This window comes from Octopus bimaculoides, chromosome 6 (assembly GCF_046866305.1).
Source record: "Octopus bimaculoides isolate indiv1 chromosome 6, ASM4686630v1, whole genome shotgun sequence".
NCBI lineage: Eukaryota > Metazoa > Mollusca > Cephalopoda > Octopoda > Octopodidae > Octopus > Octopus bimaculoides.
In genome coordinates, this window is record NC_142933.1 from 93,871,797 (window position 1) to 93,886,659 (window position 14,863).

Below are 14,863 nucleotides of genomic sequence, written 5' to 3' on the forward strand. Positions count from 1 at the left end.
AAAAGAAAATAATCTCGTAAATATTGTTGTATTTGGGGACGGTCATGTTGCCAGTTTAGCCAATAAAAACACACGCACTGTATATTTGGTGTTAATTTGCTTCAGCTTTTTATATTACATTACATTACATTAATCATATACAGTGCGTGTGTTTTTATTGGCTAAACTGGCAACATGACCATCCCCAAATACAATATCTGTTTCAACACACGATTTCACATCAAAAATCTTGCAAAACAAATATATAATCTCCTAAATGTTTTACATAAAATAGGAAAAAAAACCCCCTAAAATTAACAACACTTTCTAGTAGTGCCACAGATTAAAATTTGTAACTTAAATCTGTCCACAGAAAAATAGCGTGGAAAACTATTAAATAATTCTTGTGTATAAAGCCTATGCTTTAAAAGAAAGGGATTAGGGAAATTATAATATCAGCATGTATACTAGTATACTTTTGTAGGAAGTACAAGATGATGTTATAATATGAACTTGGAACATTTCTATGAATTAAAACAAACTGATGTTACAGATGCTGAAGTTTAAAAAATTTATGCTATAAACTAAATCTTATATGTATGTATGAACGTACGTATGCTGTAGCTTATATCCAAATTTTATCAGTTATTCAGGATATTTAATAACGGGGTTCAAATTTTGTGAAACACCGGTTATCATCCAGTCAATATGGCAGACAAAACGGAACGTTTCGAGTCTTTGGAACATCAGTTAGAAACATTTATTGAAACAACTCGACAAATTAGTATAATAGTTTCAGACTTTCAACAACAAGGTCAAAACTTATTAAATCAAAAACTGTAAGTACATTTTATCTGTTATGTGACATTTGTAATTAACATATATGATACTTGTCTAACGCTATGTGTCACACACGACGTCTCCGCTTATAACAGTTCCAAACATATATATATATATATTTCTAGATTTATAAAACAATTTCTAAGGATTATCAGGCTGGATCTATACAATGTTTCTATGTTTAAATGCAAGAAATTATTCTGCAGTTTAAAAGAAATTATATAATGTAAAATATACTAAAAAAAAGAAATAAGTGTTCAATAATCGAGGATGGTTAAATGTGTACATTTAAAACCGAAGATCTGAACGATTATTTTTTAAAAAGTTATTTGTAATCAATCGCAATTATTGATTGCCTACTCCTTACATAATTAGATAAACGTCCGTTTCACTTGTATTAGTTGGTCATACGCAATGTTTGAAACAACAAAATACATTAAAGTAAAACTGGACATTCATGTGAGAATTTCTGTCAAAGGGTATGATTTGTTGTACGATTACGTATTTTGAATCATATATATATATATATATATATATATATATATATATATATATATATAATGTGTTAGAGAAAGTAAGGAGAGAGAAAGAAAGATTATTTTATTTTCAGAGTGAAAGTGATCAGAGCAATTTGCTAGCGTGGGAAGGTAAACATTAAATAGCAGTCTTTGTAAGATCTAGTTTTTAAAGTAAATAAATCTTGCCTGGGAACGAGCTGATTCTTTTCATTTTCTTTTCTTTTCTTTTTTTTTTTTTCATTGTCGAGCACCAAGCTCATGTGTGAAAGAGATGAAAGTTGCTTGGTATTAGTTGCTTTTTCTCTCATCTGGAAATTTGTGAAAAGTTCAATGAATTTGATGATAGATTTGATTCACTATTTAGCCTCAGGCCAGCCACTGGGTGAGCAGATCTATGATCGATAAACATTCCAGGCGTTACTGTCCCATCTGTTTATGAGTTGATAAAATTGGGTAAGACATTAAACTTCATCCAGTGGCGAGGTTCCTCTTCAGCAGTTTTGGGGATTGTGGAGTTACTGCTTTCGTCATCATTATTCCCCGGGTTGCTTTGACTTGGGTGGTAGTACCAGTCAAGGGCCGTAATTATTGGTCAAGAAGTAGGTGATGGTCGTGTGGCTGAGGCCCTTAGTCATGTGTTACATAGGTCCACTGATGTGTGAACATGACCTGATGTCACACGGACAAATCCACCTACCCCTGAGTTAATAGGCCCTGTGCCTCAAGGGTAAGTTGGAAGAGCAGTAGAAACCATTGCTACATCTTTCTCAAGAAATATCTTGGAATCTTCAGACACTAGAAGCTGCAATCTATGATCAACAACACCTGTAGGCATTATTGCTACTTCTAGCAGGGTAAGTGACCACATAGAGCTAATAATTGGCTTATAACTCCTTTGATAAGTATGTTATAGTAATAAATACAGGGGTGGGCAAATGTAGGTAGACAGTTGCTTCTATGAGTGGAATTCTTATCCTAAAAAAGAAATAAAGAAATGAAAGAACATTCCATTTATTTTAAGCAACAATATACATACTTTTGCCAACCTCTGTATTTTAGTTACAGTACTTTCTTTTACTTAGAAATTTTATCTTTTTTCACTTGCTAATATTTCTAGCCTCTCAGAAGTGGCAATAAAATTTTCCTTAATCTCATTCATTTGCTTTTAAATAGAAGACCAAAACTTTGATCTTGATTTTTCCAGGATGCCTCATCTCTTACCCCAGGATAAAGGAGGATCACCATCACTTGACTGCATAACACCAATCTAATTATATTTTATTCTTTACAATCTAATTATGTTTTTTAAATATTTTTTTTTCTTTTCATTGTGTTGCCAGCCATTCTATGGTGACAGGTATGCAAGAAATTGACAAGTTAAAAGGACAAATGCATGATGTACAAGTACCATTAGAAGTTTTTGAGTAAGTAATATTTTGAAGTCTGTCTACTTGAACATCTATTAACTACCATATATCACTCATCATTTTTTAACAAAATTTTTCTATATACTATGATTCCACACATCTTAGATCTGGTTATTGTCACTACCATCATAATAATATCAGTTTATTTTCATGACAGTATGAACTAGATTAACTTGCTGTAGAGCATATTATTTTTTGACACAGCCATTTCATTTACAATATCTTGAGACCCAGCTTCACCACTTTTCATATCTTTAATCTTTATCTGCTGAGCATTATGCATTTGTGTAAGTACTAGTGTGTGGGTTAAGAAGTTAATATTGCAACTATGTGGTCTCAGGATCACTTCCTCTGAGCAGCACCTTGAGCAAATACCTTCTATCATAGCTCTAAGTCAATCAATGTCTTGTGAGCAAATTTGATAGATAGAAACTGTATAGAAGCTTGTATGTGTATTTGCACTGGCGATATGCAGTGTTTGAGAAGACCTGTCAAGCCAAGTGAAATTGTAGTTGTTATATGGACTGTTAGATATGTAATTCGTCTGACGTTCCGTGTGTCATGTGGTTCGTCTGAGTTCATTGTTTCATTGTTGTTGTCTTGTGGGACTGTCGTAGTAAAATGTCATTGATATATATATGGCGGACATGACTTTTGTTTATTCATAACGAACATTGGGTGAGTGCGTTCTTTGTATGTAATTGAATAATAAATGTAATAATTAAATTGTACAACTCGTTATGTTATCTCTGCGAGTCAGTCCGAGAGAAACATAACAGAGTTTATTGGCGTCGCCGATAGGACCGATAGGATACATGCTTACTTTACCGTAAAATTATTCATCGTAATAACAATGGCTGAAAAACAGACAGTAGAACTTATTAAATTGTTTAGGGAACAAATGGACAAGCAAATGCAACAACATCAGAGAGATATGGACGCTCTGTTAAAACTGTTTGGTGCTCGACAAGTTGAAGGCGATTCTAGTGGCTATTTTTCAGCTGCTTCAACAACAGTGTCAATTCCACCATTTACTGCATTTGATTCAGCGACAGAACTATGGCCTGATTACTGGTCAAGATTCCGTACGTTTGTGGCTGCTAATGCTGTACCTGAAAAACGCATGGCACAAGTGTTCCTGACCAATCAGACTGCTACTGTTTACAAACAACTTGCTAATCTGGCTACCCAACAAAATCCGCCTAAAGATATCAACAACTTGATAATGGACGAAATCGTTGACTTCATGAAGGAACAGTTCGACCCTAAACTTTTCATTGTGAGAGAGCGTTTCAAGTTTTGGAGTGATATGCAGCGGAAGCCAGGCGAAACTCTCCAGGAGCTGGCAGCACGTATACGCCAGGATGCAGCTACCTGTGATTTTCCAGCGATCACCAACCCACAGGATGAAGCTCTGAGACAGAGATTCATATGTTTGGTTAACAATGAAGCGGTTCTGAAGGCGCTTTTTAAGATAAAAGACTCAGAACTAGATTTTGCCCGTGCTGTCCAGGTTGCCATTGAGACTGAAGACGCAGCAAAGGTTGCTAAAGAAACTGTATACGGTTCCAAAACCAAGCAGGTGTACAAGGTCCAGCAGAACAGGAATAAGAGTCTTCAAAAGAGCCATCAGCAGTCTTATTCCACAAACCAGGAGAAATGCTGCCGATGTGGAAAGGCCCACAAAGCAACAGACTGTCCTTTCAGGGAAACCAAATGTCATTTTTGTGATAAAAAGGGTCATTTGCAAGCTGTGTGTAGGAAAAAACAACATCAGCAACGCAATGGTCATTCACAAACTCCCGTGAAAAGAATCACAAAAGCTGAGCTAGTCAAGGCGATCCTAGGTGAAGTTTCCCGAGACACTCATAGTTTAATTGTGCCAGTAACAATCCAGAACAGACTGTTCACAATGGAATTTTACACTGCTACTACAGGCAATTTTGTTTCCTTGTCAGTCTGGAAACAACTTGGAAGACCAAAGCTGCAAGATGTCAAGCATCGCTATGAATCTGCCAGCAAGCACAACCTGCCTGTTCTAGGAACTTTCATGGGCCAAACCAAGGATCCAACAACTGGTAAGCAGGATCTTATACCTTACATAGTCACCAAGATCTCTGATCTTAATTTGCTGGGTCGGAATGCTATCCAGACTCTGGGAATTTCCGTAGACACTGCTCTAGGTTTGAAAAGCATAGACAGCCAAGCTAAGAGGGAAGGTGCAGAAGGGATGTATCCAAAGACCTCAAGCGAGCCCTATGTTTCCCTGCAGCAAGATTGTCACAACATGTGTGATGAATTTCCAGATCTTTTCAAGCAAGAATTGGGATGTCTCAAGAACTTTGAACTGGAAGTGAAGTTCAAATCGGACGCAACACCAGTCTTTCACAAGGCACGTCCGGTCCCATTTGCTCTTCGTGATGACCTGGCCAAAGGTTACGAAGAAGGCATCGCCAAGGGAATCTGGAAGCCTGTTCAATTCAATGAATACGGAACGCCAGTGGTACCGATTCGTAAAGCACACGCTTCAAGCAACCTGAAGCCCAAACTACGGATTTGTGGTGACTACTCTGTGGGAATTAATGACCAACTTGCTGATCACCGTCATCCAATGCCACTCCCTGCTGAACTGATGCAGAAACTCGGAGGTGGATTCGGATATACAAAGATAGACCTTGCTGATGCCTATAATCAGATCAAACTGGCTCCAGAAAGTCAACACAGACTCGCACTCAGCACTCACCGTGGAGTACTCCTGCAACAACGACTCCCTTTCGGAATCAAGTCAGCACCTGGTTACTTTCAGGAGATCATGGAAAACCTGACCCATGATCTACCTGGAGTGGCCGTCTTCCAGGATGACATGCTCGTCAGTGGGAAAGATGCAAACAGTCACTTAAACAACCTAAAGTGTCTGCTCACACGTCTAAGCGACAATGGACTCAGATGTCGCCGTGAAAAGTGCCAGTTTGCACTACCCAGTGTAGAATACCTTGGACACATTTTGTCGACTGAAGGGATCACTAAGGGATCCAAAGTCGAAGCAGTCTTAAAGATGCCATCTCCAACGAACGAATCAAGCTTGAAATCTTTCCTAGGTTCAGTTCAGTTTTATGGAAAGTTTATCCCAAACCTAGCCAGTATAGCAGAGCCACTCTATTGCCTTACGAAAAAGTCAACTATTTGGAAGTGGGGAGATGAGGAACAGTCAGTTTTTGATCACTTGAAAAATGTACTTTCATCAAGTCAAGTTCTGATACACTTCGATCCAAACAAAACTTTGGGATTGGCTTGCGATGCATCAAACGTTGGTATTGGAGCAGTCCTGTTTCACCGCTATCCTGATGGAAGCGAGCGCTCAATATCCAATATGTCCAAGACTCTCACTTCTGCACAGCGTAACTACAGTCAAATTCAAAAGGAAGCCCTAGCTATCATATTTGGCTTGCAGAAGTTTTACCAATATTTGTACGGTCGTAAATTCGTACTCGTGACTGACCACAAGCCACTGACATCACTATTCAGTCCGAGGAAAGGGACGCCACTTCTCGCTGCTAACAGACTAGCACGATGGGCCCTGTGGCTGAACCAGTTTGATTACACCATTGAATATCGGAAATCAGCAGATCATGGCAATGCTGATGCGCTCAGTCGCTTGCCATTCGGTGATGACAACGACTTTGACAGAAAGGAAAATGGGGAAGACATAGACATGGTGTGTGCCATCAAAGCTCTTAGTATTCAAGTCCAACCTGTAGATGCTAACATCCTCCGTCAAGAGTCAGGGAAAGATCCAGTGATATCTACAGTGATGCGCTACGTCCGTGAAGGCTGGCCACCAAAGAACATGGAGATCAATGACGAAGTCAACAAGTTCCGTAAGTTATCAAACTCACTTAGTATCTGTCATGGATGCCTTATACATGGATCTAGAGTTGTGATTCCACATAGCTTGCAGCCAAAGATCCTCAATCTTCTGCATCTCGGACACTTTGGCATGGAACGCATGAAACAGCTAGCAAGAACTGCTGTATATTGGCCTGGTATCGATGCTGCTATAGAGATAGCCAGTCGACGATGTGATTCATGTAACGAACATCAAAGGCAGCCATCTAAGCCTCCAGTTCACCCATGGATGTTACCAGAAAAGCCGTGGAGCCGCTTACATCTGGACCATGCAATAAATTTTATGGGTAGAGATTGGCTGGTGATCACAGATGCTTATTCCAAGTACCCATGCATTCATCCCACTTCCTCCACATCCTCCAAAGCCACTTTGAATCTGCTTGAGGAAGACTTTGCGCACTTCGGATTTCCTCACACACTGGTCACCGATAATGCACCAACTTTTACGTCTGAGGAGTTCCAGAGCTGGTGCAAAGAACGCGGGATCACACACCTGACAGGGGCACCTTACCACCCAGCTACCAACGGAGCAGCGGAACGTTTGGTGCAGACCTTCAAACAAGCTCTGAGGAAGTCTTCTCTTCCGCCAACACGAGCACTTCAAGAATTCTTGATGCAGTACCGGAGAACACCGACATCCTGTGGATTCTCTCCAAGTGAACTTTTGAATCACCGGCAGATACGAACAAGGATTGATTCTCTGCTGCCATCGCCAGTACACATTGCTCAAGGCAAACAGTCTAAGGAAGCACATAAGTCTCAGGTGACTCCAAGCTCGGCTGATGTCGCTAAAGTTACCAGGCAGTACAAGGCCGGATATCCTGTGTATGCACTATACTATGGACCTCGCCGAGACAAAGATCCCCGATGGGTACCAGCAATCATTAAGAAGTCATTGGGTACTCGCTGCTTTAACGTGAAGGTCATACCTCATGGCCCGATGTGGAGACGACACTGGGAACAGCTGCGACCGCGGTACACAACTGAGGAAGACAATGAACCTGGTGATGCAGAAAACACTGTATTTGAATTTGCAACAGATCACCCGATGGAGATCTCGGAAACTGTGCCACTAACACAAAGACAAACCAGACCCAAGACTATGTTACCCGTTCCAGAGTATGGACCAGACAACCCAAGACGGTCCAAGAGAACCCGTAAAACCCAAGAGAGACTTTGCTGTTGATACTTCTTGTGTAGCATCAATTTCAGTGGGGAGGTGTTATATGGACTGTTAGATATGTAATTCGTCTGACGTTCCGTGTGTCATGTGGTTTGTCTGAGTTCATTGTTTCATTGTTGTTGTCTTGTGGGACTGTCGTAGTAAAATGTCATTGATATATATATGGCGGACATGACTTTTGTTTATTCATAACGAACATTGGGTGAGTGCGTTCTTTGTATATAATTGAATAATAAATGTAATAATTAAATTGTACAACTCGTTATGTTATCTCTGCGAGTCAGTCCGAGAGAAACATAACAGTAGTCATGGCTGATGCTGGTGCCATGTAACTGGCATGTAAAAAGCACCTTTTGAGTGTTGGGCCTCACAGAGGCAAAGTGGCCAATGCCACTGGCATGTGAAAAGCCCCCTTTCAAGTGTTGGGCCTCATGGAGGCAATGACAAATGACTGAGACCTTACCTGACAGCATGACATGAACTATAGTCGTAAAGGAAAATATGTCTAACATTTTAAACATTTAGTAATCACACTGCTCCTATCTCTTAGCAGATAGAAATATATATCGTTGCTATTATGCAAAAGTGTTGTAAGTCCAAAATGTTGCTTTTCCAGTAAATGGAAAAATAGTTCCACTATTCCATAGCAAAACTGTTGTACTACACTTTGACAATTTTTGATAACTTGGCATCTGAAGCAGCTGGAGATATGATAGTTTGACCAAAAGAACTGGCTATTGCAGGCAAAAATAAATATTGAAGATAAATGCATTTGGCCAAATTTGGACATATGACAGTTTAACATAATAGCAACGATATATATATAAAATAATTTTGACAATATATACAATAGTTTTTTCCTTAATAAGTTTTCTATATTTTTTTCAGTTGCATTGATAGAGGGAAAAACCCACATCTTTATACCAAAGAATGCCTAGAAAAAGCTCTTGCTAAAAATGAATTAGTTAAAGGCAAAATCGACAATTTTAAGGTAAGTTAAGATTAAATTAGAAACAATGTCTTTTGGTGAAGGATTATTGATGATTTAAAAATAAAATTGTCCTAACTGTAAAGCTGGGATGGATACTTAGTGTGTACAAAACTAAACAGAATTGGCCATATGACCATTCATGCTTGCTGACAATGTAAGCACGTTACACACATTTTGGACAATCTATCCAGCCATCGTCCATGTATTTATTTGGTGTGAAGGCTTGTGGCTTAGTGATTAGGGTGTTTGGCTCACGATTATTTGGCTGTTGTTTCATTCATGGTGGCACATTGTGTCTTTGAGCAAGACACTTTATTTCACGTTGCTCCTGTCCACTCAGCTGGCAAAAACGAGCAATACCTGTATTTCAAAGGTGCAGCCTTGTCGCACTCTATGTCACGTTGAATCTCCCCGAAAACTATATTAAGGGTACATGTGTCTGTGGAGCACTCAGCGACTTGCATGTTAATATCATGAGTAAGCTATTCCGTTGATCAGATCAAATGGAACCCTCATCGTTGTAACCGATGGAGTGTGAGTTTTTATATTTATCCTGTGGCCAACTATCTCTGGGCTTTTTTGGGGGGATAAACATGGTTGCCAGTTAAGTCTGTGGTGTAGATCATCTTGTTAATTTGGCAAGAGTGGTTGGTATGTTTCCTTAACCTATTAAGAAATTCACTTTCCAATCACATAGATTCAGGTTCAGTCCCATCGCATGGCGTCTTCTGCAGGTATCTTCTGCTATAGCCTTTTGAGTAGGAAACAACTTCTATCTCATTCCAGGGTGAAAAACTAGAGGTAGTCGATAGCTTCCGCATTCTGGGCGACCAAGTTAGTAGTGGGGGTGGCTGCGCTGAAAGTGTAGCTGCTAGAATAAGAATAGCCTGGGCAAAGTTTAGAGAGCTCTTACCCCTGCTGGCGACAAAGGGACTCTCACTCAGAGTAAAAGGCAGACTGTATGACGCATGTGTACGAACAGCCATGCTACATGGCAGTGAAACATGGGCTGTAACTGCTGAGGACATACGTAAGCTCGCAAGGAATGAAGCCAGTATGCTCCGTTGGACGTGTAATGTCAATGTGAATACCCGTCAGAGTGTAAGTATCTTGAGAGAAAAGCTGAACATTAGAAGCATCAGTTGTGGTGTGCAAGAGAGACGATTGCGCTGGTATGGACATGTGGTGAGAATGGATGAGGATAGCTGCGTGAAAAAGTGCCACACCCTAACAGTTGAGGGAACCCGTGGAAGAGGTAGGCCCAGGAAGACCTGGGCTGAGGTGGTGAGGCAAGACCTTCGTACATTGGGCCTCACCGAGGCGATGACTACTGACCGAGACCTTTGGAAATGTGCTGTGCGTGAGAAGACCCGGCAAGCCAAGTAAGATCGTTGCCAGTGCCCCTGGACTGGCTCTTGTGCGGGTGGCACATAAGATGCACCATTTTGAGCGTGGCCGTTGCCAGTACCGCCTGACTGGCTTCCGTAGGATTTTCGAGCGAGATCGTTGCCAGTGCCCCTGGACTGGCTTGTGCGGGTGGCACATAAAAGACACCATTTCGAGCGTGGCCGTTGCCAGTATCGCCTGACTGGCCTTCGTGCAGGTGACACGTAAAAGCACCTACTACACTCTCTGAGTGGTTGGCGTTAGGAAGGGCATCCAGCTGTAGAAACTCTGCCAAATTAGATTGGAGCTTGGTGTTGCCATCCGGTTTCACCAGTCCTCAGTCAAGTCGTCCAACCCATGCTAGCATGGAAAGCGGACGTTAAACGATGATGATGATGATGATGATATATGTATATATATATATATATATATATATATAGATATGAATATATATATAAATATGTATATATATATATATATATATATATATATATATATATATATATATATATATATAATTGATGTACTTACAAAATTCATGGATTGTATTTTATTTTTTGTTTTAATTTCAGAAATTTAAAGTTACTCTTATAGCAGAGCTGAGCAAAGTATTCCCAAATGAAATGGCTAAATATCGTGCAATCCGAGGGGATGACAGACCAGTTTAATCCTCGCAAAGCCAGCGTCATCTGAAATATTATTCTAAACAACATTTCTCGATTCATTATACATTCATTATTCATCTCATCTACACCTGTAATATTTTGACAATTATTTTATTGAAATAAAAAAAGTTTTGAAAACCTAGTGATTTTAAACACTTTGTTTTATGTAATTCTTACTCAGCTATTTTTTTTCTTCTCCATCTTACTCTTTACTTGTTTCAGTCATTTGACTGTGGCCATGCTGGAGCACCGCCTTTAGTCGAGCAAATCGACCCTAGGACTCATTCTTTGTAAGCCTAGTACTTATTCTATTGGTCTCTTTTGCCGAACCGCTAAGTTACGGGGGACGTAAACACACCATGTGATGTTGGGGGGACAAACACAGACACACAAACATATACACACACACACACACACACACACATATGCCGATTTTTTCTTCCTCCGTTTTTCCATTCTTTGAACTTTCCTTCTTTCTAACGAAGGGCTCCGCCCGAAACGTCATACTCTCTCTCTTTCCTTTCCTGAGCGTCTAATAACACTATCCGTATCACGTCCTCACTTTGTTGTTTTTTGTTATTGTTTTTTGTCTTTTTTTGAACCTATATATATTTATATATATATATATATATATATATATATATGATGATTTTCTTTCAGTTTCCATCTACCAAATCCACTCACAAGGGTTTGGTCGGCCCGAGGCTATAGTAGAAGACACTTGCCCAAGGTGTCACGCAGTGGGCCTGAACTCGGTACCATGTGGTTGGTAAGCAAGCTACTTACCACACAGCCACTCCTGCACCTTAAAGTCTATTTGATGATGTTGATACTAACAAAAAACAAATAGCCAACCCAAATGAGAAAAGTAACCAGCAAACCCACAGGCTAATCATTTTTCTTGTTCTATTTTTTCACATTTTACCTGTTTTGTTATTTCTTTAAGTTTTATTAACCCTTTAGCATTCAGGTTACTATGTCAAATGTAATGCTTATTTATTCATAGTGTTATCAATTAATCATGCATTGCGTTGTAGCTTTGGGATTTTAATGAGGTAACTGTTAATTTTTAGAGTGATGTTTTGTGTAAGAAGCTAGGTCTGACTAGTTTTAGCATAAAGGAGGAGGTATATTTCTGGTTAGATATGGCCAGTTTAAAAGCTAAAATATTAAACCAATGTTTCCCCAAATTTTTCAGGCAGCTGTTTTCTTGACCTCCAGGTCACATTCTTAGCACCACCCCACTCGCCACTACAAACATAGGCTACTTTCTGCAGCAAATTCCAAACAACTATTTATTTCACAATTAAAACTTAACCAAATTAATCCATTATTATGTTGCTTTTACATCCATCTTGGCCACCCTGTTATTGCCCAACTTTTCTTTAACACCCCTTGGATCTTTCCATTGCCCCCAGAGGTGGGGTGGGGGCAGTACTGTACACTCTATATATACATATATACAACGGGTTTCTTTCAGTTTCTGTCTACCAAATCCACTCACATGGCTTTGGTTGGCCCGAGGCTATAGTAGAAGAAACTTGCCCAAGGTGACGAACTTACCTATGCATTCACCTTGTCCAATCCTCTGTACCACTTATAGTCACTTTCTTGTAACTTGGGGGTACGCTCTGACACATCATCATCATCATTTTTTCAACTGTGGAAACCATGTTCCTGTCCCTCTATCATACTTGAACCCCCAATCACCTGACATAAAACCACCTCCCTCAATACTACACCCATTTCAACTAAGGGGTTATTTGGTAGCTCAAAACAAACACAAGTATAACAATATATTTTATTATTATACATGGAAAAGTAATACCTCAAATCTCCCCCCAAATAATTCTTTATTCGCTCGTTTTGGTGATGAAGTTTTCCAAGAGGATGTCCAAAGTGCTTTCATTGCACAAGTTTTTATGTACATGCATTACAGCACAGTGTGCCGGACGATATTGCATCATTGTGATTCGGAGTCAGGTTTTCAAATATCAAAGTGTACTGAACATTCTCTCGCTTGATGCAACATACATAGGCTTGTAACATGATGACATTTTCATCATAAAGACTGGCCCTTTAATGAATATCATGGGACCTTTTGGTTTTCCCCTCTCTTAAATTCCAGTCTTCCTTTAGTAATCCTGTTGTTTTAGATCGATGTATAGAATTATGTATATATGTAAGTAGAGTGTTAAAAAGTATGTATAATCTCCTAATATAATAACGAGTGTTGTCTTTTTATATATTTGTGTGTGTGTAGGTGTATATATATATATATATATATATATATATATATAAACAAAACTGGCCGATGAACGGGAACGTGAAACTCAGAGTAACAGTTTTTTGGTTATATTTCTGCTGCTTTTAAATAAAGCATATATATATATATATATATATATATATATATATATATATATATATATATATATATATATATATATATCCTTATTGCCCGCCCACAGGAGGCTAAACATAGAGGGGACAAACAAGGACAGACAAAGTTCAGGGGCACTGGCAACGATCCCGCTCGAAAGATTTCATGTGTCGCCCGCACATGAGCCAGTCCAGGGGCACTGGCAACGATCTCGCTCGAGAGATATCATGTGTCGCCCGCACATGAGCCAGTTCAGGGGCACTGGCAACGATCCCGCTCGAAAGATTTCATGTGTCGCCCGCACATGAGCCAGTCCAGGGGCACTGGCAACAATCCCGCTCGAAAGATTTCATGTGTCAGCCGCACATGAGCCAGTCCAGGGGCACTGGCAACGATCTCGCTCGAAGGATATCATGTGTCGCCCGCACATGAGCCAGTCCAGGGGCACTGGCAACGATCCCGCTCGAAAATCCCATGACGGCCCCGCACAAAGCCAGTTCAGGGGCACGGCAACAATCTATTTCTATTTCACTTGCCTCAACAGGTCTTCGCAGTGGGGTTTAGTGTCCAATTTTAATTTAACTCGATTTCGATTTCACTTGCCTCAACAGATCTTCACAAGTGGAATTTGGAATTTAGTGTCCAATGAAGGAAGGAAGGTACGCATAAGTGGGCTGGCTGGGCCTTAGATTTAGGTCTCACTTGGCTTGCCGGGTCTTCTCGCGCACAGTATATTTCCAAAGGTCTCGGTCAGACGTCATCGCCTCGGTGAGGCCCAATGTTCGAAGGTCGTGCCTTACCACCTCATCCCAGGTCTTCCTGGACCTACCTCTTCCATAGGTTCCCTCAACTGTTAAGGTGTGGCACTTTTTCACGCAGCTATCCTCATCCATTCTCGCTACATGACCATACCAGCGCAGTCGTCTCTCTTGCACACTACAACTGATGCTTCGTAAGTTCAACTTTTCTCTCAAGGTACTGATACTCTGTCTAGTATGCACACTGACATTACACATCCAACGGAGCATACTGGCTTCGTTCCTTGCGAGCCTACGCATGTCCTCAGCAGTCACGGCCCATGTTTCACTGCCATGAAGCATGGCTGTTCGTACACATGCGTCATACAATCTGCCTTTTACTCTGAGAGAGAGACCCTTTGTCGCCAGCAGAGTTAAGAGCTCTCTGAACTTTGCCCAGGCTATTCTAATTCTAGCAGCTACGCTTTTAGCGCACCCACCTCCACTGCTAATTTGGTCACCAAGATAGCGGAAGCTATCAACCACTTCTAGTTTTTCTCCCTGGAATGTGGCAGAAGTTGTTTTCTGCACATTTCCAGTATTTATAGCTCCAGAACATCTGTTGCAAACAAAAACTAACTTCCTAGTTAACCTTCCTTTGATATATACAATTAAACCTTGGGATAGGCATTATGCCGGTAATAAACACACGCACTGGTTCAGTCCTTTATTAATTTATATAGTTTTTTGTTAAATAATTTAACAAAACACTATATAAATTAATAAAGGACTGAACCAGTGCGTGTGTTTATTACCGGCATAATGCCTCTCCCAAGGTTTAATTGTATTTC

General features: G+C 40.1%; 1 protein-coding gene across 1 annotated transcript; it reads left to right on the forward strand.

Moving 5' to 3' along the window:
• The first annotated feature begins 581 nt into the window (after positions 1–581).
• Positions 582–11,048, forward strand: LOC106882862 (mediator of RNA polymerase II transcription subunit 10). The gene is made up of 4 exons (XM_089354321.1): positions 582–818; positions 2,678–2,761; positions 8,742–8,844; positions 10,803–11,048. The coding sequence occupies exons 1-4, from the start codon at positions 688–690 to the stop codon at positions 10,896–10,898; spliced, it is 414 nt and encodes a 137-aa protein (XP_089210447.1). The 5' UTR covers positions 582–687; the 3' UTR covers positions 10,899–11,048.
• Positions 11,049–14,863: the final 3,815 nt, after the last annotated feature.